This window comes from Vanessa tameamea, chromosome 29 (assembly GCF_037043105.1).
Source record: "Vanessa tameamea isolate UH-Manoa-2023 chromosome 29, ilVanTame1 primary haplotype, whole genome shotgun sequence".
Classification (NCBI taxonomy): Eukaryota; Metazoa; Arthropoda; class Insecta; order Lepidoptera; family Nymphalidae; genus Vanessa; species Vanessa tameamea.
In genome coordinates, this window is record NC_087337.1 from 4235598 (window position 1) to 4262768 (window position 27171).

A 27171-nucleotide genomic window follows, 5' to 3' on the forward strand; every position below is an offset into this window, starting at 1 on the left:
TTTTGTTTTTTTTTTTTGGCAAAGAACTTAAATGTCATACCTATCATGAGATTTAGTATATTCATATGCTACAAATTTGATCATTTGATCAGTCCCCTCCATATGCAAGATTATATACTTATATCATTTATTAATGACTTAATTATAATACAGAAATATAGCATTTATATTATAACGCGTTTATTTATCTCATTACTACTAAAAAGATGCCATAACGAAATGAATACATATATCTACCCTGCTTCATCATACGTGGTGACAGCATCTTAACTCCGGCCGCTGAGAGAGTATACCATCTTTTGTCAGTTTGCCAGTAAAATACAAAAAAAAAAGTTGAAAAGAAATATTGCCATTTTATATAATTAAAACTAAATTCAGAGCGAAAATAAAAAATCTATTTTAAGTTAACTATATCGAAAGTAGCAGAAAAATTATACGATTATAATATTGTTGGAGATTAGGTTAGACGACTGAAAATAAATGTTTAAGCCCACGCGTTTCCTTGTATAGTTCACTTAGCTGTCAACAGTTGTCAAAATAACATAACTAGTTTATTTTGTTTGATTGTCATTATTTTTAATTGTGAAATCAATAAAGGCGCGTTCATTTGTTATCATTTTTAGTAAAATAATAATAACATCTCCAAGAATATTGTAATCGGATATTCTTTGCCACTTCAAAGTTACGCCTTACAGGTACGAAATCTCTCAGCGGCCGGACTATAGAGCTTAGAGGTAAGGAGATGTATCTCATATGACGATGTATCTCTAAGGTTCATCATATGTATGATGAAGACCCGAAAAAGTTTATACCGAAACGTATGAGATATAAGTTATATAAATTGTCAAAATGGGATTAAGAAATTAACTAACAGAATAATTCGAAAATGGCGCATTTTAAAAGCAAATATCTAACTTTCTATCTGTATTTCCGTTTCACCCTACGAAGTATGAGCGCGTCCCTTCAAATGTCATCCTCTAACTCCAGCAACGCCTAACTTCATACATTTAGAGGAACGCTTCTCACACACAACATACTTCGCCTTACCTCTGACTATATAGGCCGGACTCTACAAGTCAAAAACATAAAAAAAAAGAAACTGTCACTTTGACAGTTTATCTGTGTCAAGGTAAGACCGAGTCAACATACACTTACATATATTTTTAAAATATTTAATATACGTATAAAATCTAACATACAATTATTTATATTTCAACATATAATAATACGCATTAGCGGCATTTCATAACACTTTTTTTTATTTTAGTCAATAAATTCCGGCTACACGGAATAAGACCGCGCGATCAATGACAAAGAAAACTTCGATAACATCAGGAAAAAGATGGAACAATTTGCGCAGGCAAACGCAACACATTATACTGCCAGCGTTTACTTGCGCACGTGTAGCCGGATCTTTTAAAACAAGCGTAATGTGTGCAAAGCTTAAGCGAGTGCATATCTACGGCAGCTAGTACTCACGTAGTCGGTCTAGACCTCTGGGCCACTGTTATACTAGCGAGAAAGAAACACACTCTATCAGTTAAAATGTCTAATGATATTAAGAAAATCGAAAAATACATATTAATTTTAAACGATAAAAAACTATTAAAATATAGATGTTTAAGTGAAATTTAAGCGCGAAAAGTAAAAACGATTTCTAATAAACGAAGCTCGTGGACAATTGACAATTTATATAGCGATAACATGGCAACACTGAATATTAGAGGGCACCGACTTGTGTAACACTGGTCTGTGTCTAGCTGTGTCGGATACCTCACTGGCTGTACGCTTTTCCTTAAATAGAAATATGAGTATATTATATTAGACAAACTTTGACTTTCTTGTGTATATTAATATTCTAACAACTAACCAGAGACATTTTTTTTTTCCAATACTTAATTCCTACATAAAAATAATTTTTGATGAAATGTTTTTTTCGATTTTCTGTTAATTAAAAAAAATGGTAAACGCTAATGACAATTTTAGGTTATTAAAAAAAAATTATGTAATTATTATACTTGACAACATTATTATTAATTTAATGATAGCTAAGAATGTCAATAATGATGTTTACATTATCTATGTAATGGTTAATATTCTAAAAACTGTTAGTATTTGATTTGTATACAATATATAAACTAATAGTGTCATCTCTTTCTCTCGTGTGGTGTAAAAAAGGATAACGTGTTTAGTTTAAAGATTGTATACAAAATACATCGACACATTGTAAATTAATTATTCGTTTTTAAATTTTTTTTTCTTATTAAACATTTTATTTGACTATTTATAAAAATATAAAATAGTATTTATTTATTTTTTCAAATTACTTCGCGGCTCTTAGAACGAGTCCTTTACGGTTTTGGAGTTGCAATTTAAAAAAAAAAAAATCTGAAATCAATTTTGTATCTGGTTAAAAAGACATATTCCACTGTAATTCTGAAGGTGATATATTTTTTGTCAGAAGTGTCATTATACAGAAAACATGAAGGATGAACAAAAATGTTACAGATTTAATAAATCTACATTTAACTGGTAAGATATTCAAGATTAATGACAACTTTAATACTTTATCAAATAAGAATCTCATTTGATACAAAAAAAAGTCGAATTTGACAATAATATTAAAATTAAAACATTTTTTGTTTTAATAGAATGAAAGCAAATGCATCTCAATTTTGAATCTGTAGTTTAAAATTTATATGACTGAAAAAAGCAATTTTTTTTTAAAGCCTTCATGGTTGCAGCAAATTTTTCTTTTATATCGATAGCTTTTAAGAAATAGCTATGATAAATTTATTAGAGTTATAATGAGTACCGTTTCATAGTTGTCTTGCTTGTCTTGTCCGCATCCTGGCTTGGTGTTACCAGCCTTTTGCGATGACTTTTAAATAAACATTTTTTTTAATACAACAATTATATCTTGCTAATAATATTCAACAATTGTTTTTTTTAAGTAATAAAAAAAAATCCTGTTTGATTATCATTATTCTTATTTTTTAAATATTCATCAGGGAGTAAAACAAGCATTAATGTCTTCAACGTTAAAGTATTATAACATAATTATTTAAAAAAAAAAGTGTTAGACAATATATGACAACACATCCACCTAACTCTTGCATAACACCATCTCATTAGTATTTATTATTACCTGCTCAATCGCCTGTTCGAGACAGGCTTTTCCTCGGTAGATGTGGTCATCGAGGTCTCCATGGGGTTGTCATCAGAATCGAGGAGCTGGATTTGTGTCTGTCGTACGAATACTCCATAGTTTTCTTCGCACTGTAATGATAAATTTAATAATTGGCAATTATCTGGCAATGTTATCTGGTCCTAGCTTTTACTTAAAATTTAATGTATGCATTACTCTCAAATTAAGTCTTGTGCTATATTTGGGGACTAACTCTATCTAGACTGACCTAATAGATCTAACTAGACTTTCAAATCACTAGAAAGCTCCTAAATCCATGTTCTATTGATTCTTGGCTTAGCTTTGCTTATAGTGGATTTCATCTTTATCTGTGAGAATTAAGTAAACAGCACTATTAACTAATCTACTTAACTATTTAAAGGTTGGCATTAGCCTAGTGTAAATAAAAATTATTACATTTCTGCTGAGCAAGATCAATATATGATTAAACAAAAGAATAAATTATTTCTCTTCTTTATCTTCTGCACACATACAAATATACATGCACACATTTCCATTGTTAAATACAAAAATTACACACAATTTACCTAAAAGTATTTAACTTAATATGAACCTTATTCATAATATTAGGTAATATTTATATAATTTGATAATTTCTACTTTTGCAGAGAGGAAGGTTATTAAATTAGTCTAGCTAAGATAGCCAGTTCCTGATGTATTATTTGATGACTATGTTATTATATATTGTTTTAGTGGAATAAATAAATACCATATATTATAATTTTACATGTTGCTAGGTAAGTAATTGTATGTGTAATGGTTACAAGATTTGGGTTTTTTTATATATGTAACTTAAGAAACTTACACGAAAATAAGAGTGTCCCCGAACTGTTCCATTGTTCTTCCCTTTTGCTTCGTCTAATATAATACCGATCCATTTTCCAGTAGCGAAGGTAGGATACCCAACGTAAGCAATAGAGCCCTTAACTTCTTTGCCAATCACCATAACACGCTGGCCCAGCGTTAAATGTTTATCCGACATCTTCAAAAGCTTTTATCACTAGAAAATCAAGTTGAAAGTGTCTCATGAAAATATTAAAACGAAATATCAATAAATATGTTTGACATTACCTTAAATGTAAAAAATATTTCTCAGCAAGAGAAGCTTTTATTAATTATACTAGATTATAAATTAGATGTTTTATTACATAACAAGAGGGTATGGTGTGATTTAAGACCATTTAAATTAGGGTAAAATGTGCATCGAGTTGAAAAGTAATTCTTTAGCAACGACAAATAAATTGAAGGCGAGTACGTCAAGAGACGTCAATGTCAAAATATGAAATCATCAGTATTCCGTTTCTCCACTTTATTTTCATTACAATAGAAAAGCCAAAAAAAATATGCTATACATCTAAATTTTTATTTACTCTTGAAGAAATTATTAAAAAATTAAATATTAAAATAATAATAATAAAATAGGAATTGTATTTGACATCGTTGATGTCTTTTATACTTATATCTTTGTAATAAAAAAAAATATAAATACCCATAAACCGAAAATTCAAAATGGATTATACATTAAGCTTATATTATATCCGAGAGTTTATTTACTTTTAATAATTGCTCTACTTAATAAACCATTTATTTTCTATACAATACTGAACAAAGTAGTAAAATTGTGGAATTGTGTGTTTCATTTAAATATATCATATAAATATAATAACTCCTTATATAAAGTTTCCATAAGGTACTTGTTTTTCCGATATTAAAATGATCCAATATAATAAACAAAATTGTCATGTGATTATATTAAATAACGTAGAATTTTAGAACAAATCAGTTTCTTGTTAAATTGTCTTTCAAAAGGGTATCAATGAATTTCCATTAAATCGAAAATAATACCAAATAGGCTCTTTTAATGAATTAATTATAATATTTATTATATTATAAAAACAAAGCTATAATAGAGTTTACGTAGTAATTGATAGAATAAATCATAAACATTTGCTTTAATAGTTTTTTCATTTAAATTTTTTTTTATAAAGCTGCTCTAATTTTACAATCTGGAATATGACAATACGAATATCATCCGCAAGAGATGACCGTACTGGACGTTAAACTGACGGTTTTATTATTCATTACCACTATAAGATCTATAAGTTATTGTCTTGTATATGTACTAACATTGCAGTACATACCGATTATGATTATTATTTTTAGAGATTCCTCCGGCATAGATATTCTACACACAGCCTTCTGGAATCTGGCGTACTGTCAAATATAAAAGATAATAGTAAACTAATCAAAGACAATAAGAATTCGATTTTTTATTTTATTTATATGTTATATTCCTAACACTGACATAGTCTGGTAGCGTATTTGATCCGTACCGACGAAGGCCAAGAATTTTACTGGCAAGAAACCTGCATAACTCCACCCCTTGGTCTGATTGCCATTCTGAAGATTTTCCACGTGTATAAAAAAGTGGCTAGCTTGTAAGGCCACAGATGTCTAGATGCAAATAAAATATACTAGATTTTTACTGATAAGTTATTATCGATAGCAATCCGAGATCAAAATCATAGCGTCATATGACAAAATACCTCAAGAGGCCGTTGGTTCAACTTTATTTTTATAGATAATAAGTTTTCTATAAAAGTCTCAAATTAATTGAAAAGGGAAACATGCTTAATAAATAAATCTTCAAGAATAAAATTGTAAGAGTAGCAATTGCTACGTTCCCGCACAAAAGGGGGCCCCATATTTAAGCCCACTAATCTTTACCTGAGCGTGATTTTTTACATAATTTGTGTAGTATCATCTGTTTTCAATTGCTAGTTTCTCATCAAAATTACTCTAAATTACCAGACAATCTCGTCTCTGGTTGTATATACTTGTCAAAGCCTAGCAGAGTTTATAGTATTCTACTAGAATAATTATTACCAACAAAAATTTAACTAGTATTGAATTTACCACTTTGTACTTAACAATCCATAGTAGATCAAGCGCTGCCCTAGACTATAATAATTGAATGCCTAATATTCAATGATTATTGTCTAAGTTTAAATTATAGTCGAACTTTTAGTAAGAATAAGTATTTTTACTACAAGTACTCGTACTTGTATTAAAATATATTATACCAATATACCAAATTTAAAAGTCGAATTGCAAGATATACTGTTTCTGTGGAAATCAGTACAATATAATACCGTGTCCGCAGACCGTAGCCATGCATACGAGTACTGTACAAGTGTACAATGGTGCAATGCACCATTATACTACTGCTTGCAGGGGTTAGGAAATTGTCGTAGAATATAAAAAAATAAATATTTATTGAATAATAATCTGTCTAATAACATATTATGATTATTACTTTAAAAACAAGCATAATATTTTCTGCCACTTGTATTTAAAAAAACTAAAATATTTATGCATACGTAAATAATGCTGCCAGCCTCGTGCTTAATATTTGTATTTTGTACTTACCACGCGTCCTCCGCATTTTACAGTTTCAATTTATTTTATTTAAATATCGCCTAGCTACTTATTATTGTATAACTTTAATAACTTTATTTCCGAAGAAAAATTCTTGTTTTTTTTGTTATATTATATTAATCAGGATAATTGAAGTAAGTTACCATTGTTTGTTTTCGAGCAATTTTTAACTAAAAAATGTTAATTTCATATGTAGGAATCGAACCTGTTATTATTGAAATTAAAGGCAATACGGCTCAGCTATCGGTAGATCTAAACGAAGACGTTATTTGATAGAAATATCAAAAGATCATCAGATTTGAAACATTTTTTTTAATAATTGATCCACCGACCAAATTACAATTTTTAGTTTTGCTGTCGTATTTTAATCTCATTTTGTCAAATGTATTGGAATCATCATAAATTCAATCGAATCAGCACCCTAATTTATTATAATGATGACAAAGAAACCAATTTATTCATGAAACAATGACGCATGAAGCGGTTTCATAAGATAGAATTGTTTGAAGTAAGTCATCAAAATAATGAAGTAGCTGACCTCAGCCTTGTCATGAGTCACGTAGATCGTGATACACTGCTTCCTTAAACTCATACGCAAGCATTGGCTGTCATATTTAAATGCAATAGTTAAATATTTTAGAATGAAGTTCTATTAATAAATTATTCATCTATTGTTACTAATTTTAGAATATAATTAGGATGTGTTTATACTCATCGTTAACTTAAAATAACCTCAAATTTTCGAATATTTTTATTGTGATATACAAATAAAAAGCAAAGAAGGCTTGATTTATACTTTCACATGGTAATCTTTAACTTTCTTGAATGCAATTTTTTTTTTAAGTGAATAATTTTAATTAGGTCAAAATCTCGATTTTTTTTTAATCTGTCGATATCATTCGGTGTTGATACCGTAGTTACGTACATATCTTTTATTAATGTCATTAAAGTAGTTTATTTGTACAGTTGATAATACGATGGCCTCGTCTATAAATTATGATAACGAGTCATTTAATATACCATTTACTTAACACAAATATTAGTTGTAACAATAAGTATGACGGAAGAAAACTCATTTAGCGTGACAGATCCGCAAGGAATTTAACCACTTAGCTCGCCCCGCCTACTTTCACTGTTATTCATAACTAATCCCGTTATAGGACCGAGGACGCTAACCGCCACCGATGCATAAATGATTAAATGAAAGACACACATACAAAAACATGTTTTAATAATTGAGACACACCATATTATTATTATTACAGCAATTTATAATAATGTCGTAAAAAACAAAAATGATTATTGACTATTTCGTTCGGCGTTGATTGCAACTAAGGCTGTCCGAGTTAGAGACGGCGTCGATATTCAAAATTACATTTATGATACATTAAGTTAAGGGAGACAGCAAGGCACAGGGCGCGAGAGGCCGTATGGCCTCAATCCAATGGTCTCTGTAAACGTCGGTACTTTCTAAATACATATTCGATAGGGTTATAACGCGCACGCTCTCATAATATTAGAAGAACTATGATGATGTCACGGCGATGGACATGTTACGTGTCGGTGATGCGGCTTAGAAGCCGTGCACTTTGAGTTGCTCGGGCTTCACGAGTCCCGATTTGGTGAGCCACTGACAAATGTTCTCGCGTTGGTCGCCTTGCAACTGCAGCACCTCGCCGTACTCCGGGTGCTCCACGACCGTTCCGTTGCACGCGAACTCCTTCTTGCATGCCCGCACGATCTTTTTCAGGTCATATTCTGACGAGAGGCCTTGCACCGTTGTTAGCGTCTTACGCCCGTTCCGTTGCTGGATTCGGACGTGGACTAATCCATCTTGTACGTCGTCTTCCGAGCTTTTGATAGCATCGGCGAATGGGTCGAATGTGTTGAGATTCTGGATGGACATACGATTGAACGTCTCTACTCTTTGTTGTAACGAAACGCTGCGATACGACGCACGAACACTATAAATGTCACTGATAAGTCTTTGTGGTTAGACGCGCTGACAATGCAACGACCAATTTACGCAAACTCCAAAATGTAATGGCGGATGATATGGCGACTGGACCAAAAAATGAGATTGTCACGCGGAGGCGGAAATAATTATCGATCGAGACCATAAACAAACATGGTTTGTTTTTCGAATAAAGCTTGCCATATACTTTATTGAAATAAAATTATCGGTTTATTTTTTATAAATTATTTTATAATAAATAGTTTAATCTTTTAATTGTGCATATAACTTTGGTACGTAATCGTCATATTTTGCCACGAAAAAGTTACCAGCTATAGGCGGACCTAATTTGAATTGTTGAGCAAATTTGGAAATCGAAAATTTTCCCCTATTCGATCCTGAATTATTAGGGAGTTTTTTTACTTTCGAAAAGTCACATTTTTCGGGTTGCTTGTAAACTAAAAATACATAGCGATGTAAACCAGTTCCTTTAGGTGGTCCAGATCCAATGTAATCAGAAAGAACTTCACCTTTATTAATATCTCCACCATAAACATTTCCAATAAGCCAATGATGCCATTCTCGAAACTTTGGATTTTCGCGACTTGGAGCATCAGGGTCCACTAAAGCTAAAGTGTAATATTCGGTATCTTTGGTTGCCCATTTTACCGTAGGTTTATCCTTGACTTGCGTAGGAGTTAATTCTTTTCCTAAGTCGACAATAATATTACCACGATACTGAATATCTAATAGTTCAGATGGAGCTGTTGTCAATATATCAGGCACTATACAGTGCTTTTTAAATGCACTTTGAATATCAGTCATTTTTATATCACTTGTTAGTTGTAGTATGCAGAAACAAATTACAATAAATAGAACGCAGCAGTCGTTATAAATCTTTGTAAAACATTAATTGCTTAAATAACAATATTTTATTTAGTTGCCAGGTAACCAGATTCACAAAAATTATGTAATATTTTTTAAATAATTATCAATTAATTGTAACAAGATATTTTTCATTTAATATTATTAACATGGATAATTTTTAATATTTGAATTCATAATAATAAATTAATTTAATGTTTTTATTAACAGTATTGTCTATGAATATTTATTATCGTCCATTTTATGTAATCTGGATTTTTGCCACAGATAATATTTTATTGGTTCATGATCATAATGAATCGGTATTCGCTATTCTATTAACTTTATTTTGAATCAAGATAATTTCGGTTTATAATCTTTTATAACAAAAATAATAGAAAATAAAATTTTTGATAATATACTTTTTATTATATAAGAATGACTATTAAAGTACTAGTAATGGCATTTTAATCTATCAGTGTTATTAAGAATCACAAATTAAATAAATAAAACAACATTTTAAGTTTTTAATTTACTCTTAGCATCTGTTAACATCGCCTGCACTGTTAAAGGTTTTCTCAGCTTCCTTCCCACACTGTCCGCTTTCAGCTGCAGCACAACATTCTGAGTGTTCTTTACATTCTGTCTCAAATTATCAACCCTTTTCTGACTATTTGTTATTTCATCCTTAAACTCATCAACTTCCTTCATCATATCTTCAATATTTATATTAGGTATAGCACTTTTGGACTTAAAACGGTAGTTTGATATTGTTTCTATTTGCAAATTAAGCATTTTATTTTCTACAAGAGACATTTTTTGTTCGTAATCAATACACATTTTACCGAACCTCTTACGGGACTCCACAACTACATTCAGAAGATGCTCACATTTATCTTCTAAGGACATTTCATCAGTTTCTGAAATTAAAACCATATTATTTTAAATAAACTAAGAAATGTCATATATATCTATGTCAATGCTATATAGATTAACATTTTCCACTTCAGCAGCAAGCACAGACCCCCCAAAAACACTTGACAAAATATTTCTCTATAGTATATAATAGGTACAGGTACAGATGCATATATATATAGGTAATATCCATTATAAAACCAGTATGAGATGTCTCATTTGCCTATTGTATTTTAAAAGAAATTTACATAGTTATCTATAAAAAAAAAATCACTGTCTTAATATTACACTATACTACCTGCCCGTCTAGAATTTATCAGGACATAAGAATTTTGTTGATGTCCCGATCGCTGCTTCTGTGATCCAATATATCATCAAAAACACCTGTTCAGCTAGGTACATATGTATGGACATATAATATATAAAGAAATATACTATAGTAAATGACATAAACATGATAAAAATATTGACACAAATATTCAAAGAGAAAATAACTGACATTGTTTTTGATGATTACCTTAATGCACAGGTCTCTAAATATATACCTCTCTAGTTCTAATATTTCATGTACTGTAAGGAAAATAATGTATGTTCTAAGTTTTCAAAATTAAATAAAATTATATTGATACTGTTATATATAACTTTAAAAGGCATCAATGCATTAATTCACTTTAAAATCTCGATTATTTTGTTATGTCAGTGGCATTGTTATGATTTAAGAAAAAGTATCTACCAAACATAACATCCTCATCCCCTAAAAGCGAGTTCCCAGGATTCAAAACGAACCCCCGTAAAATAATAAGCTTGGGTTTCTGTTTCTTCGTGCTTTAGATATAAATACATAACTTTTAACAACAGTTTAATGTTAGGCGTCTGTTTAATCGAGTTGGCAAGTTCTAATCGCAGTTTTTAAAACTCCTCTGATTTTATAAAACGGTATGTAGAAAAACAAGCAAATACTTGTTGATAACCTACCCATTTTCATATTTCTCTTGTCTTGTCTCTTAATAGCTTTAAATCATATTTTATTCATGGAATACTTGATAATTAATACACTTCACATGTAAATTCGTATCCAACAGTATTAAAGTCCAATATTTTTTAATATTTCAAACACAAACGAACTTCAAAATTCAAATAAAAACAGTCCAACTCCACAGATAACAATTGTGTTATTGACTAGTTGAGCACAGATAATGAAGTTTATACTGTATGACAAATATTTAAAATAATATGTTAAAGATTTTATTTTAGCAAAACTTATTTTTTATACATTTTTAAAACATTTGAAAGAAAAGAAAACGTGTAACCTACCTTCTAAGCCTTATAAGCCTTTCTAGACGTATAACGTGCTTTCAAACAATTAGAGGAAAGTGGGTTTTGATTTATTTAATATTGGTCAGTAATAAACGAGTATGGATATTTGTATTAGTGTAGTGTTCCGTGTCGGTTTTCACACAAGCATATCAAAGGGATCAAAGTTCGAATGTTTGTGTGCGTGCCACACTTGTGCGAAGCCGAGTTGCGCGAGCGTCACCATTGAGAGCTGTCGTGCGCAAACCTATATAATTTGTGGGTAAACAAACTAACGATGGAGAGGATAACGAGAGCGAGAGTTTGTAGCATTGATGCAAGCAGACATATGGAACTCAAAGGAGTGATCAAAACTTTGAACACATATCTGGCATGTACAACAATATGTGAACAAATATATAAGTATAGTCTTCAAAGAAGTGAGTACTTCTGTGAGCGCATGTCTGGCGCCGGCTTTAGATTAGAGCATATCGCTAAGGTAAGGTGAGTTCAGTTTCGTTTGGTGAGTTTTTTATTTACACACCAACAACTGAACTAAATGTATATTCATATTCGTTTTTATCGACATTTGATTTAAACACAAAAGTCTGTTAAAAAAAACATCGTATATTATTCAAGGAGTTACAATATTAACGGAGTTTCTTATCATTTTCATAAATTCTTGAACTGAGATCTGAAAAAAATAGAGATATTATTTTAAATATTTTACTGGACATATGTTAAAACCTTATAACTTTAACGTTGCTTTTGCATAAAAAGGAGAGTTAGTTTAGATCACACGATTGGTTCAATAGTCTGGTTGTTACTGTGAATCGTTAGCAAAAATTTAATAGATGTATTAAAACTGTGTACATAAAATATTCATAACAGTTTAATTTCTCTTTTTTTTGTTTAATATGGCAGCAAAAATGCTGATGCTGCGTTAAATAGCCCAAAATGTTGTCAGTCAGATTTTTTACGAATCCATAATGAAATACATAGATTATTCACGACATGAACTTTAACTCATTCTTTGGATAAGTTCAATGTCAAAGTCGTTTGTCTTAACTCCTGTGATTGGATTAAGCTATACACTCTTCGAGGTAGAGGCCAAGCTAATATGTACTGAGTATATCTTTGCCCGTTACCTCGTGATGCGATAGCAAGGCAGTTGACAGACTTATAAATGTTATAATAAATTGATAATATAAGATATTGTAGTCATCATTATAAAATTTAAACAAACTCACGTATCCGTCAAAATCCTTATCGGCGTCATCTATCATTTCTTCTATTTCTTCATCAGTTAAATTTTCTGCCAATATTTGTGTTACGTATTTTAAGTTCTCAAAACTTATAAACCCTATCGAAAATCATTATTTATTTAGGTGTTCGAGCCTACGCTTGAACCACAATTGAGATCAACGCTTCAATATTCGCCAAATAATTTGCTATCTCACTCTTTCTTCAGGTGAATCATGATGCCATTGTTATACCTGTCTTTGTCTTGCACTTGACAGGCAACGCGCGGCGGCCATTTGCTTCAGTACGCTTTTGATATTCGTAAGATCAACACCAGTAATGTAAATTGCGAGTGAGTATTTTTACCGTTTTATCCGTTCGGCGCTTTTGAGCCCAATGTCGATACTCTACCGCTCGACTCCTTAAGGACCAGCGACGACTGAAATTCAACGCTCTCGAGCTTGTCTCATACACGGCGAGTGTGATGCCATCGTGTCGCCTCGGGGCTGTCGTCGCCTCACTTCAGACGACGTCATCTCAGTTAAGGCGACATTGCCTCTTTTCGGGCGACGTCGGCCTAGTTCAGGCGACATCGTCTGGGTGCCCGACGTCGTCTCAGTTCAGAAGTGGCACCTTATGAGACGTCTGGCGCACGCTTTAACCAGTCGAATTTGCTAAATTACAAATTAATTTATTTATGTTTTAGACAATGGCGCTTACAACGATGGGAAATCTCGCTATAACACCCTGTGAAGAAGTCAATCAAGAAATCTTATCGGCAATTGTGGCTTCAATTGATGAAAATTTTCCGAGTAATTGGAGAAATTGGAAGGTGCACAATTACACGTTTGAGGATCTGTTTGGAAGTAATATAGTTCATCCAACAATATAAGCGAAACTCCGAATTTCCATACCCACACTTGCGCGCGCATTTAACCCATCAGCTACTTCATTATCAGAGCGATCATATAGAGCTATTCGGGTGTCTATCCTGAATTCGCCTCTGGGAAGAGCTCTTCTTTATTCACCACACAACATAATGGAGAAAATACATTCCCCATCCTATGACGAATTTATGAACACTGTCAGAGAACTTAACCAAAAATCACAAAAAGAAGAGAGGCCTCGGAGGAACTAGAGCGTCTTAGTCCATCCAATGTCAGTCCCTCAACAAGTAGGAAAAGAATAGCTGAAATTTCTGGGGAAATACATCACAATCAAACAAAGCGTCTAACTCGCACGAGCTCTTTAAATTCACCTATTCAATCGGAATCTCATACTACGCCGATTCAAGGCAGTAATGAACATTTGCTCGCTTCGGAGCTCAACCAGCAAATGCTACTTTTTAACGCTCTCTGTACCCAGATAAACCCGTGAGGTTTTCGTGGTACTTAACGTGCAAAAAAAAAAGAAAAGTGTAAATTAGTATAATGTATTGGACAACGATAAAAAAAAAATGCTTACCATGCAATCGGAACAGAATAAGAACATTGAAACAATAATTTCAAATCAGCAACAAAATTCTGTTACGACTCCTGTACCATTCTTGTGTCGATGAACTTAAGTCCTACGATTCGATTCCGGACAGTACTCGGTCTGAGGAAGGGATTCGCAATCGAGAAGAGCAGGAACCAGAGGTCTCTTCTCATGTGGAAAATAACGGGGAACCTATAGAATCAGAGCTTCGGAGGAAGATTGCCGTTGCACATAGAGAACTAGCAGCCTTATCACAAAACAAGCTAAGCACTACCGACACAGCTTTCGATTTTACACCAACCACCTCAGAGACGGAACCAAAGATTGCGAAGGCAGATCCATTAGCTGCGAAGATTGGGATAAGCTGCCAGAGGCTATGTGAGCATGGTTGGGGTTATGTTAGGTATGCTGACGTTCAGAAAAAGTTTCGGGCAATATCGGTTTTCACTTCGCTAAAACCAAATAATGTTTTGGCAGGAATAGCTCCAACTTGGAAGTCTGTGGAGATATTGGAAAGAGCTGAGTTGACCTTGGGAGCCATTACGAATGGCCTTATTCAGCAGAGGTTAATATTCCAAAAGCTTTTAGAGAGTTTGCCAACGGACGTTAAAAATATTGTTGGTCGAGATTTCGTTGCAGCAGACTCGGAATTTAGAAAGAACTCTGATGACCTTTTGCAATACGTTTGCGGGCGGCGCGCAGAGGTGATTAAGGAAAGGAGGGAGGTATACAAGCCTTCTAATAAGGCCTTCCGGGATATTCTGTTGGAAAATCTCTTACGGAGGTAGTAAAAGAGCTAGGTGGTACTCATAAGTTATTTCCTACCAATAAGAAGCCATTTCAGAAAAGGAAGCCTCAGGTATCTCAGGAGTCAAAGACTAGAAGCTACCAAATTACACAACCCCGCTTTCGTAATGCGCGAAATACAACGAAAAGAAATCCCTCATACAATAGAGGACATGAAGGCGAAGGAAAAGGGCGCAATCAAAAACCCTTCACCTCTAAAACATACTTGGGGAAAAAGGAAGCAGGGGATCGAAAGTGACTCCTTTACTGCGGGGTGTCTGAAAAGTTTTGTAAACCGTTGGGAAAAAGTATCAATAAATCTTTTAAAAATTTTAAATGGCTACAAAATCCCGTTCAAGCGCATTCCCCCAATAACAAAATTTTCCCGTGCAAAGGACAGAAAGTATCAAACAAAACCCTCTCCAGAGATGTCGAAGGAATTAGAGAAGATGCTACAAATCCAAGCCTTACCAGTGAGTACTCGCCAATCAGGATTCCTTTTATGAATGTTTTTGAGGAGGAAGGAGGAAGGCACTAGTTCTGGAACAACAAACGACATATGCTGCGGAGTACCTAAAGAGTCTGGGTTGGCAGGTCAATCAAGCGAAGCCATCGGCAATAGATTCAACTATCATAGAATATCTCGGCATTATCTGGAACACAAACCTAAACTCCAAAAGTCTGTCGAGAATGAAGATTCAACACTTGCGAAAGTTAATTCAGCATTTCCTGAGAAAGGCTCAATGGAGTTGGCACGATGCCAAAGTATTGCTAGGGAGATTGAACTTTGCGTCTTTCACAGTTCCTCTGGGCCGACTTCATTGTCGTCAAATTCAGAAATCATTCCGCAGTCTATCGCAAGCACGTCCTCATTGCAAATATCCCATCCCGGATCCTGATTTGGAACAATTGGTGTGGTGGCTAGAAAACCTTTACAGGACATCACCGATCTATTATCCAAGTCCTTCAATCTTCATAACTACAGATGCAGCGGGAGAAGGTTGGTGAGCTATCGCTAACAGTCGTCATCTATGGGGGAAATGGACCCATTCCCAAAGGAAGTGGCACAGCAATCTAAAATAATTGTAGGCTGTTTACGAAGTCCTTCAAGAGTTGGGCCCCGAAATTTGTCAGAAGACGCTGATGGTGCAGTCGGACAATCGAACAAGTGTGGCTTATGTAAACAAACAAGGGGGCACCAAATCAACAAGATTATTGAACCAAGTGCTAGTGCGGTAACCAAGATCTTAGAATTTTGCGATCAGATGCACTGTCACTTAACAACTCGCTATATTCCAGACATATACAATGGAATAGCAGACAGGCTTTCGAGGGAGAGAGCGCTGCCAGAATGGCACCTCAGCGAAAGAATAACTTGCTGGATATTCCAGACGTTCGGAACGCCGGATATAGATCTCTTTGCTTCAAGGAAATCGGCAGTAGTCCCGGCTTATGTCAGCGAGGATTCGACCGACACCGAGAGCCAGTTTTGCGACGCTTTCAGCAGAACATGGAACTACAGTCTGGGGTGGATTTTCCCATCTCCAGCGCTAATTCCGCAAATACTAAGGCACTTACAAACGTCGGAAGGGCGGTACATACTCATAGCACCCAACTGGAACAGAGTCTTCTGGAAAGCGGAATCAGAGAAAAGAGAAGCCGCCATTATTAATCCCGGATCTTTGCAAGAACTTGATAGATCTCCATACGAATCGTGCACCGCAAGGAGTAGAGCGCTTGGAATTGGCGGCTTGGCTGGTTCGGGCTGGTCCAAGCAAATAGAAAACTGGTCTGAAGAAGAATTGAACGTATTGGAGACATCTTGGATACCGTCATCTCTTAAAACTTACTTAGTTACTTACTTAGATCATCCTGGACAAAATGGTGCGGTTGGGCTAGAACATCTGATATTCCTGTGGACAATCCCACACCAAGATTTAGCTAGGTACCTATGCTACCATTATAAAGTTGTGAAACTAGCGCCCAGAACTATAGCAGTTCATAAGTCAGTTGTAGCAAACTTCGGTAATCCTACAAAATCGCACGAGCTTAGCTCCCATCCTCTGGTTAGGCAAGTATTAAAAGGTATCTTTGCGAGTAGTCCCCCGATTAAGAAGCCAATATCGTGGGCAATAGAGGATCTTCTAAACTTTTTACAAACATTTAGTTTTGACCATAATAGTTAATTTGCTGTATCGAGGCACACGAGCGCGTTACTTCTGTTGGCTTCAGGCAGAAGAATACATAATTTAACACTTCTTTCAATAGAAGGTGAAGAATTCGAAGATATAAAAGTTGAGTTAATATTTTGGCCCAAATTCGGGTCCAAAACGGATTCTGTATCATACAGGCAATCAGGTTGGTTACTTAAAAGAGGAGTAATGAATACTGATAGTCGACTTGACCTCGTCTTTTGGGTGAAGAAAACCATTTCAATCTCAAGAATACGTCGCAACCCGGCGTGTAAAGGTAGCTTATTTATTACTACAAGGGGAACTCCCGTACAGTAATTGCGGGGTGGCTAAGAACATTATTCAAAGAAGCAGGCATTTACACATCGGCAGGTAGCTTTAGAGCAGCAGTTGCTACTAACAACTGGGTTAGTAATCAGTATAAAATTGACGAAATTCTAAAAAGGGGTAATTGGCGTTCAAAAAATACTTTTTTTCGTCATTATTTTAGAGAAATAAAGCCAAAAGCGGGTCGCAACCCACATATATTGAGTCAAAACTTCTCATCAATTTAGCACTAATAATTTGTTGTTTATTCTAATTACCACACTTCAGGGCCGTGAAGCAAATGGCCGCCGCGCGTTGTCTGTCAAGTGCAAGACAAAGACAGGTATAACAATGGCATCATGATTCACCTGAAGAAAGAGTGAGATAGCAGATGTTGTTGGCGAATATTGAAGCGTTGATCTCAATTGTGGTTCAAGCTACTGCTGAAACCTAAATATCCGTTTTTTACCCTTCGGGGGAAAAACGGTTCTATTTATTACCTCTTATTAAAGACGAGAGGGAGCTGAGATGGCCCAGTGGTTAGAACGCGTACATCTTAACCGATGATTTCGGGTTCAAACCCAGACAAGCACCACTGAATTTTCATGTGCTTAATTTGTGTTTATAATTCATCCCGTGCTCGGCGGTGAAAGAAAACATCGTGAGGAAACCTGCATGTGTCTAATTTCAACGAAATTCTGCCACATGTGTATTCCACCAACCCAACCCGCATTGGAACAGCGTGGTGGAATATGCTCCAAACCTTCTCCTCAAAGGGAGAGGAGGCCTCAGCCAGGCAGTGGGAAATTTACAGGCAGTATATGTTATGTTATGTGAAGACCAGAAGATTAAATTAAATAGTTAAAATAACGATTAGTTTAAGATTCCCATCAAGACAAAACCCCATGCAATTTGATTTTTAGTTTAGAAATACTAAATAAATAAATTAATGGTATTAAAAATGTATTTATATATTGTCTTTGAATATAGGACGTCTCCGAAATTCCATAGCAAGAAATTGAGGTACTGGAAAGTGGGACAAAAAAACAAATGTTACCAGTATCATCAACATCGAAAAGACGAAAACTTTTCATCACGTCGCCGTCGCTGTCGACAGACATGACCTTCCGCATGATTGCGGTTTCGAAATTTTCAAAACTTAACTTCCCGGTTTGTCCTTTGTCAACGCCACTGATCATATTCTGAAGTTCCTCTTTCGTTGGTTCATAGCCTAAGAAAAGAAAAATCATAACCCCTCAGATATAGGAGATAAGCAATTATGGTTTTTCCTGCAATTATTATTGATTTCAAACATTATTTGGAACTCGCAGGACCGACTTTGCTTATTGCGGGGCCGGGTTATTGTTTAATTTTGATATTGTTGGTTCCCTTATTTTAGCAAATTAATTTTCATTTATTTCAGAATACATGTCACGCGAAGGAAGATTATTATTTTCGTGAACATTGCTGGCCAACTAATTTGTATCCATAGGTAGCCTACTATTAGGCAAAAAAAATAATGTAGCTGTTATTACCTAAAGCTTTTATTGCTACTCGAAAATCTTCTGCTTTTATTTTACCTTCACCGTTAAAATCTAGTAAATCGAAAGCTTCGTGAAGATCTTCTTTCTAAAAAAAAAACATATTTTATAGTACGATAATTAGATTGATTTAAATATTTTTTATAATAAGTAGTTCTATTTATTTAACTTAAAAACATCTTTCGCTTAAACCGAAAATTAATACTTGTATTCATTATCTATGCCTAAAAAATTATGTTAAGCGAAATTCTATTCACCTGCGCTTCAGTTAATATAAAGCGAGCTTCGACTGTTTTGTGTTTAATTTTTTGTTGTATATCTTCTATATCTTTTTCGGATATTTCAGCTGTAATTGATAAATCTAAAAGTGCGTCTTCCATTTTAAGCTTTACTTGTTTTGTTTATTACCTTAACAACAGTATTGATTAAAAGGCCGTTGTTATTAAGAATTTTTATTCTTTAGAAAGCCATCGCGATTATTATTTTTAATTTATTAATTAATTAGGTACATGTTTCAAATATATTTTGTGAAATAAAATCAATACAAAAATGGCTAAGCAGTGTTATTGTTTTTTTTGGTTCTACTACTAAATTAAAAATAACTAAAAAAATGATAAATGAATATAAATATTAAAATAAGTAGTAAAACCTGTTCTTTCGTAAAGATTAGTCGAGCACAAACAGTTTTTTCTTGTCCTTTTTCTTCCACATCAACGTCTACTTCTCTTTCATCAAGTATAAGATCTAGATTCATGATTATTTTTAGGAAAATTCGATACTTTTCTTTTCAATTACTTTATTTTAATCACTTTGTTTAATTCGACATAATTTGTTTTGATTTAAATAAAGTTATTTTCAGCCAGGGTTTAATTTTTTTTAATCTATGGTTATTGGTTAATCTCTGCTATGTGAATATTAAAAATCAAGTTGGCAACACTCATAAACCGCCATATTTTGTTTGGAGTTTTGGTAGACGTTTTGAGGTTAAGATCTGTAAAGCGACGCTAGTTTTGTTTTCATTAAAAATATAAAAACGACCAAAGAATAAACATGAAATTAGTAAGATTTTTGATGAAATTGAGTCATGAGACGGTCACGATCGAACTAAAGAACGGTAGTGTTGTTCATGGTACCATCACCGGTGTTGATGTAGCGATGAACACACATCTTAAAGCAGTCAAAGTAACATTAAAAAACAAAGAGGAGTTGCAGTTAGAAACTTTGAGTATACGCGGAAACAATATTAGATATTACCTCCTTCCGGACAGTTTACCTTTGGAGACGTTACTTATTGATGATGCACCCAAGGGTAAGGGTAAACGAGAAGGGTTCCCGCGCGGCAGTACGAGAGGCGGTAGAGGAAGAGGCCGAGGTGGTCGTGGAGGACCAAGAGGAGGTCGTGGAGGCCGCGGTCGTGGACGTCGATAATTTCCAGTGTTCTCTAGTTCATAAGTTTCATATGTGATTACAGTATATTACTTCGTAAAAGTGTTTTATTTTTAATACAGTGGGCTGTATAAATCAAGTCAAATCATAAGGTAACTTGTAAACTTAACACATTCAATAAAGTTCATTAAAAGTCAGATAGTTAAAATTTATGCCAAGCTTTTTCCATCGTGTATATAAGACTGTAAGAACATTTTAAAATACAAATTAATAGCTTAGAGTTTACTTATCAAGAAAATTCTTTCCAATGTCTTAACGAAGAAACGACTATATAATTTATTTCGTGATAGATTTATAAAAACCTTTTTGATAGGAAAGAGAGTTACTTTTTTTGGTAAAGGACTTGGTAAGAAAAAAAATACTTAAAAAAATAACCATAGTTTAAGATTCAATAGTTTAAGGAAATTTTGTGTCCAAATTTTTAAAAAGTGTACAATAATTTACAACATTTTTGTAAAACATATATTTATAAATAAATATAACACAAATAAGACCTTATTAATAAAGAAATACCTTTCAACCACTAACCTGTGCCTTTAAAACAAAAATATTCTATAACAAAAAAAAAAAAACAGTTGACATAATTTGACAGCTTAGTAAAAAATGGTGTAGTGAAATTAGTAGATAAATTTATTGGTAAAATTAAAAAAAATATATAACAGTAATTAAGAGAAATTGATGGTAATTTTAAATCAAAAATTAATAATCATATGGTAAGTGATATTTCAAAAGCTAGTTCATTGTTTAAGGTTTTTTTTTAATACCATTTTTTGGGCCAATGAGTAAATAAATGTCATACTTGAATCAATTTATTTTATGTAATAATTAAAAATGCCATTTATTCTGTTAATATCCTCTCATGAACGGATTAGTTTTACTTGTAATGGGATTCTTTTAACAATGCAAACCATTGTTTGAAGCCAGACAAACATTTAAAAATAAAATTAATTATATTATAGTTGTGGTGTCTACAACATCATGCAGCAATAATTGGTATTATAAATAAATATATATGGTTTCTGCTTATATTTGTTGTGACACATTCACTAACCATAATTTCTAACATAATACCGAAAGTGGGTACACTGCATGACAACATATTGGTATTTAAAAATGTCAGTAGCTTGCCTGGTTTTAAAAGTACAACTAACCACATAAATAAATGAGGAGGTGACACCGGCTAGAATATGTGAATGTTGATTGATAATTGTGAATTCAAACCTCGGTAATCAGTTTTGATGGACTAGATAGTTTTTATAATTTATCTCATGCCCAGTGGTTAGGGAATATATTGTGAGGAACGCTGGATGTGTTGAATAAAATCGACATATTTATTTATGGACCTGGAAGTTCTTTGCAAGCAATGGGCCATTTAGAGATAACAGATACAATGACATTTAATCTGTGCCTTTTTGGCTCAAATAAAAGCCAAAAAAAAAATGCATTTTAAATGGTATAGTAAATTTAAATTTTAATATTTCTTTACATTTTAGATATTACAATTTTTTAGGAACAATGTCTTATTATTTAAAAAAAAAGCAATAATTGTCTATATAAGTTTTTATTATATTATCAGAAAGAGCTTCCAGCTTCGATTATGTACAAAAATTAATACTCTTTATGTATATTTATTATTACAAGGGCATACACATATAACCCACTCACTAACATCCTTCTGGAGTTTGTTATACTGTTAAAAATATAGATACTTTCATAAAATAGGATGTCATAGAAAATTACTTTTTTTTTTATATTTTTAAAATAAGCATTACTAATAATTTAAGATTCTATCAGAAATTATTGGTACCTACTATAATGTAAGAAAAGCAGAGTCGAGATGGCTCAGTGGTTGGAACGTGTGCATCTTTACCGATGATTTCGGGTTCAAACCCAGGCAGGCACTGCTGAATTTTCATGTGCTTAATTTGTGTTTATAATTCATCTCGTGCTCGGCGTTGAAGGAAAACATCGTGAGGAAACCTGCATGTGTCTAATTTCAACGAAAGCCCAGCAGTGGGAAATTTACAGACTGCTAATGTAATAGAAAAAATTGTCGATCATAATAATTAAAAAACAAAAATGGGTTAAGTACCGAGGGCTCACATTAAACACCATCATAATGGTGCTGTCCCGTGTCTATAAGGTCCATAAGGTCTATAAGGTCCGCTCAATTGAACACCTAAATACTTCAGAAGATTAATTTGAAATTAAATATTTATTTACTTTATTTAGAGAATCATTTTGACATCGATTTGAAAACGCAACCTGCGGATAGTTTGGACGTTATGGATGATGGTCCTCGACCGATGAAAAATTTGAAACCAACACAAGTAAATCTTTGACTATTATATAAAATAGTTTCCTTACATTATATATTTAATGTGTGCGTGCAATGTAAGTTGGAATTGTCTATAGTCTATTCCAACCACAGGTGTGAAAACAAATGAAAAGCTTTGACATTTAATAGACCCGATATCATTGGTCGTTAGCTTTTATAGTCTATAATCTATACTTCTATACTTAATATTATAAATGTGAAAGTAACTGTAGTCTGTCTGTTTGTCTGTCGCTCTTTCACTGCCAAACCAATGAACCCAATTTGATGAAATTTGGTATGAAGCAGAATTGAACTCCAAGGAAGGACATAGGCTACATAGGATTTTTTTGACTAACACATAACAACCAACCCCCTAAAACGCGAGCGAAGCCACCGGCGACCACTAGTATTCCATAAATATTCGGTGAAGTTGCTATCAAAATTGCTCACAACGGTGGGCCAACAGTCGGGACGTCACGGTAGCATGCGCAAGCGATCCCGTGATGTCCACCTAAAAATAATGAATGGGTACCGCTGGTTTTTTAGGGGATATTCCGGCGCCTTCAGCGCCGTATTTACGTAATTCTTATAATTATTTAAAACTATATACTGAGTGGCTGTACTGTTGAAGCTAGGGTCTATATAGGAGAGTGACTATCAGGCACACATATATATATATTTTTTTTCAATGTACTGGTATAGGCTTTTGTCTCCCATCTCACCTAATGGAAAGTGTAGATGAACGTTTGTTCACTATTGTCGATTGATGTTTGTAAAAATGAGAGTAAGTAAAAGATGAAATTCTGCAACAAGCAATGCAATCACTAATTTGGAACCGAAGAGGACATTAGTCTCGACTGTTTTGAAGTTTCCAGAAGCGAATCCGACCTTAACTATAATGGCTTCTTAGGCACAATTTATATTCTTAGTTCTCAAGTTTTGGTCAGAGTGATCACTTAAGTCTGAGTTATATAACTTCGTAGTTCTCAAGTTGTGGATTGCAGGCAGTCAGCCAGTGTAAGCACTTAAGTCGTGATAACTGAGTTCTTAAGGTTGGTAGGCCATTGGCAATGTAAGGAAAGCTTGATGTTTTACACAGTTCCAATGTCTAAAGGTGGTGTGCAATACGTTCTTAGATATGAGAATTTTGAAGAAATTGGGTAATGACGGTAGTGAAAAATAAATTATGATATTTGATAAAAAATAAAATATATGTAGAAATATACTTATATTGATATTTAGACATAGAAGCGCATCATTAATTTATTATATTGAAATCAAAAGTCGTAATTTTTAGTCTGTATATCACGTAACCTAAAACACGAGCCGGCATGGTATTACATCATACAGGCAAAAACTGTCATTTCAATATCATCTGGCACTTTGTTAAACAACTTTTCTGGTGTTCTAATGCTAGTATTTGTACATTACACTCCAACAATAGCGATTGTTATTCATTGTGTTCCCAAAAAACACCAAATATTTATAGGTGTTAACGTTGAATGAGTACCGGTCGTACAGACATGTCTGTTGTTTTTAACAATCTGACGTCATCAAAATGACTGGCAGCGTTAAAAAACGGTTTAAAATTTAATTTAATTTTACGGCAAGAAAGCTTGTTTATTATGCTGAAATATATATTTTGTGGCTTTTTATTAGGAAAATCAACATTTTGAAGTACTTTTTCAAACATAGTGAATTTGGCATTAACATGACATAATATTAATAATCAATAATCTTTCGTAGAAGAATCTGAATAGTGCGGAACAATTCCGACTAGCTCATCAATCGGGGTACGATAATGGTGGTAAAATGAGCGTGGACAGGATGAAAATAGTACATCAACACAACCTCGCTTATCCCCAGTTGAGAGATGAGCTGGACAGACGTCGATCGGTGAAACAGGTAATAAAATACGAAGCTGTGAGTAAAGTAAATTGCTGGTGGGCTAAGACCTCTCTTTTTTGTGGATGAGCTTGGGAGCTTACTCCAGCATGCTGTTCCGGTAAGTTTTGGTAAAAAAATCTGGCAGATTCTCATACGTCACATGTATTCCTCGGGATGTTTTCCTTCACCGTCGTTTCAGTCGGTCTCGGTAAAACTCGGCAGTTATTCCTTTTATATATTTGAGATACAAAATGATGTCGGATAATTAAAGTTAAAGTTATATTAAACTAGCTGAACCGTCACCAACAAATGTATCCCAACGAGAAGTGAATTAAAATTTTTATTTCGCGGGCATCAAAATATCTCCAAATCAAATTTCATCTAAATTGGTAAAGCAGTTTAAAAAGAGGAAGTTACTTTCGCGTTTACATTATTTTTCAAATGATTGAAAACAGTAAGAAAACAAAGTCGCTTCCCGCCGTCTGTTCCCTTAGATCTTTTCAACTCCTCAACTGATTTTAATGCAGTTTTCATCAATGAACAGTGTGATTCAAGAGGAAGGTTTAAATGTTATACCTGTATTTAGTAGAGAAAGCTAAACTTGAACGTTACTGGTCCGAAAAATAGAAGAATGTTTGTTTTTATGCTTGATCTTCAAACTAGAAGTTGTATTTAGTACCCGTGTAAGGACGGGTGGCTAGACGGAAATAAATTAGAAATTGGATGGTTGTTTAGCCATGGGATAGATGCGATGGGATATTATATTGGAAGCATTTTAATAAACGACCGATTCTTATAAATTTTGACGCCATTTGGTAACCCAATAGTTAGACTAATAGTTGGAATTTATAAAAATGACTAAGTTCCATACGGATTATGTTAAAATGTAATTATGTATGTGCATGAAAATACATAGATATAACATATTATATGTAACATACAGAAGTATGGCATTACTTGTCTAACAATGCCACGTATATGTCTATTGGAAAAGTGCCCACTTATCATGTAGTGGCCCATCCTCCAAGACGTTATCGACCAAATTTCATTGGAAGATGTCCAGTTTTTTGCGATTCATGAACAAGTTCATATAAATTTTCGTATCTATATTATAAGAATTAACTAGATAAAAGGTAGTAATTGTCTATGGGATAATTTCAATGTCTTTGATTCTGATTTATATATTTTACAGGAATCCAGAAGGCTGTGTATGAGTGCATTAAATGAAAAAGACGAAAGACTAATATTTATGTTGTTCATTTCAGGTAAAAATGAACGGGAAGAAAATATCATCCTTCGATCCCAAATGCAAAGCTTGTATCAAATTAAAACAATTAAAAAAACTCCGTAAATTGAATATACAACCTCGATGCAATGCGAAATCTTCAAGAAGAAAGCACCAACGAGATTCCAAATCTCGTGTAAAAAAAAGGGAAAAATTCGAAAAAAGTCGAACGAAAACGCATGGACAAAAAATATCGACCAATGGAATAAAAAATATCAATCATTGTGTTGATGTCATAGATAAAAATACTGGAATGGACTCTGATATTGACCCGATAAATAAATTACTATCAAATGAAAGGATGATTGAAGTGCAGGAAAGTAAAAATGCCGCGAGAACGTCTAGAGAGAATAGCTCATCGAATTCAGTGAATACCTTAAATAATCCTAATACGAGTAATTTTTCTATGAGCAGTTACAATACCTACGCATCTATGGATCATGAGCCAATGGTGTCTACGGATTGATTTTGCCACAGATAACATCAACAGTTTTCGTTTAATTTGTGTCAAATACTAACTGTCAAAGTTTTTTTCATTAAAACCTTATTTTAAATTGATTTTGTTTGATCAGAAAGTACAACTTTCCGAATTTATTATTTATTAAGACATTTATGCAATAATAAAGATTTTATTTATCGTCGCTGTTTCAATTGAGTTGTTATATTTAGTGGCTTATAGTTAAATTATGAATGATACGTGTGGTAAGGCCTGTCCCTTACGTGATGCACTCGATTTAATCCAGTCATTATATACATTTAGAAATGCAAATGAACAGAGAAGGCCGATTTTTGGTTATGTCGACCTTGAATTACCATGTGCGTTCGGCGCCATCTTGAAAAAGGGTTGATTTTCGTTTTTGCGCGATAACTTGGCTGTGCGCCGTGATACGAGAGTTATGTTAAGATACTTTTTTGTTCCTTAATTTACGCTCTACACTTTAGATCCTATACATTTTTAACCTTCCGTTGATGGTTAATAAGATATCGAGCAAGAAACTGACCGGACTAATTGTAATGTATC

General features: G+C 33.5%; 5 protein-coding genes and 1 long non-coding RNA gene across 15 annotated transcripts in view; 2 read left to right on the forward strand and 4 right to left on the reverse strand.

Annotated features, from left to right (window-relative positions):
* LOC113393866 (dynactin subunit 1) overlaps positions 1–4463 on the reverse strand; it is a 30963-nt gene extending 26500 nt beyond the window's left edge. For 6 of the 8 annotated variants that reach the window (XM_064219729.1, XM_064219725.1, XM_064219730.1 and 3 more), the window contains exons 1-4: positions 4280–4463; positions 4014–4208; positions 3149–3279; positions 1480–1512 (exon numbers count right to left, since the gene is read on the reverse strand). In XM_064219729.1, coding sequence (XP_064075799.1) covers positions 1480–1512; positions 3149–3279; positions 4014–4190 — 341 coding nt within the window. In that variant the 5' untranslated portion in view covers positions 4191–4208; positions 4280–4463. The remainder of the gene's footprint in view (positions 1–1479; positions 1513–3148; positions 3280–4013; positions 4209–4279) is intronic. The other 2 variants (XM_064219731.1, XM_064219726.1) reach the window with 1 other exon arrangement.
* Positions 4464–7860: 3397 nt separating this feature from the next.
* LOC113393865 (eukaryotic translation initiation factor eIF1) lies at positions 7861–8737 on the reverse strand. Its single transcript, XM_026630971.2, has one exon. It carries the CDS (start codon positions 8550–8552, stop codon positions 8220–8222), a length of 333 nt encoding a protein of 110 aa, XP_026486756.1. The 5' UTR covers positions 8553–8737; the 3' UTR covers positions 7861–8219.
* LOC113393864 (protein D3-like) lies at positions 8570–9485 on the reverse strand. The gene has a single exon (XM_026630970.2). The coding sequence runs from the start codon at positions 9423–9425 to the stop codon at positions 8865–8867; it is 561 nt and encodes a 186-aa protein (XP_026486755.1). The 5' UTR covers positions 9426–9485; the 3' UTR covers positions 8570–8864.
* Positions 9486–10269: 784 nt separating this feature from the next.
* LOC113393869 (uncharacterized) lies at positions 10270–19981 on the reverse strand. Of its 3 annotated transcripts, none has more exons than XM_064219764.1 (5): positions 19473–19654; positions 19210–19303; positions 18732–18905; positions 12923–13035; positions 10270–10384 (listed from the first exon to the last, which is right to left on the reverse strand). In XM_064219764.1, exons 1-5 carry the CDS (start codon positions 19593–19595, stop codon positions 10364–10366), a joined length of 525 nt encoding a protein of 174 aa, XP_064075834.1. In that variant the 5' UTR covers positions 19596–19654; the 3' UTR covers positions 10270–10363. The 3 variants fall into 3 exon arrangements, with proteins under 3 accessions (XP_064075834.1, XP_026486760.1, XP_026486759.1); XM_026630975.2 differs by lacking the exons at positions 10270–10384; positions 19473–19654 and adding exons at positions 12287–12366; positions 19865–19981; XM_026630974.2 differs by lacking the exon at positions 10270–10384 and adding an exon at positions 12287–12366.
* A 154-nt stretch (positions 19982–20135) lies between these two features.
* Smd1 (Small ribonucleoprotein particle protein SmD1) lies at positions 20136–20703 on the forward strand. The gene has a single exon (XM_026630978.2). The coding sequence runs from the start codon at positions 20266–20268 to the stop codon at positions 20641–20643; it is 378 nt and encodes a 125-aa protein (XP_026486763.1). The 5' UTR covers positions 20136–20265; the 3' UTR covers positions 20644–20703.
* A 575-nt stretch (positions 20704–21278) lies between these two features.
* LOC113393868 (uncharacterized) lies at positions 21279–26788 on the forward strand. The gene is made up of 4 exons (XR_010309759.1): positions 21279–21374; positions 22894–22991; positions 24725–24883; positions 26131–26788. It is a non-coding gene; the product is annotated as an uncharacterized LOC113393868 (long non-coding RNA).
* Positions 26789–27171: the final 383 nt, after the last annotated feature.

What these genes read in the sequence shown, in the direction of transcription:
- LOC113393865 (XM_026630971.2), bottom strand. Translation starts at nt 8,552, where the DNA reads ATGTCCATCCAGAATCTCAACACATTCGACCCATTCGCCGATGCTATC.
- LOC113393864 (XM_026630970.2), bottom strand. Translation starts at nt 9,425, where the DNA reads ATGACTGATATTCAAAGTGCATTTAAAAAGCACTGTATAGTGCCTGAT.
- LOC113393869 (XM_026630974.2), bottom strand. Translation starts at nt 19,595, where the DNA reads ATGGAAGACGCACTTTTAGATTTATCAATTACAGCTGAAATATCCGAA. An exon ending in TTATATTAACTGAAGCGCAG is followed by an intron (nt 19,304 to 19,472) that starts GTGAATAGAATT and finishes TTTTTTTTTTAG; the next exon opens with AAAGAAGATCTTCACGAAGC. An exon ending in ATAAGGATTTTGACGGATAC is followed by an intron (nt 12,367 to 12,922) that starts GTGAGTTTGTTT and finishes TATTTTTTTCAG; the next exon opens with ATCTCAGTTCAAGAATTTAT.
- Smd1 (XM_026630978.2), top strand. Translation starts at nt 20,266, where the DNA reads ATGAAATTAGTAAGATTTTTGATGAAATTGAGTCATGAGACGGTCACG.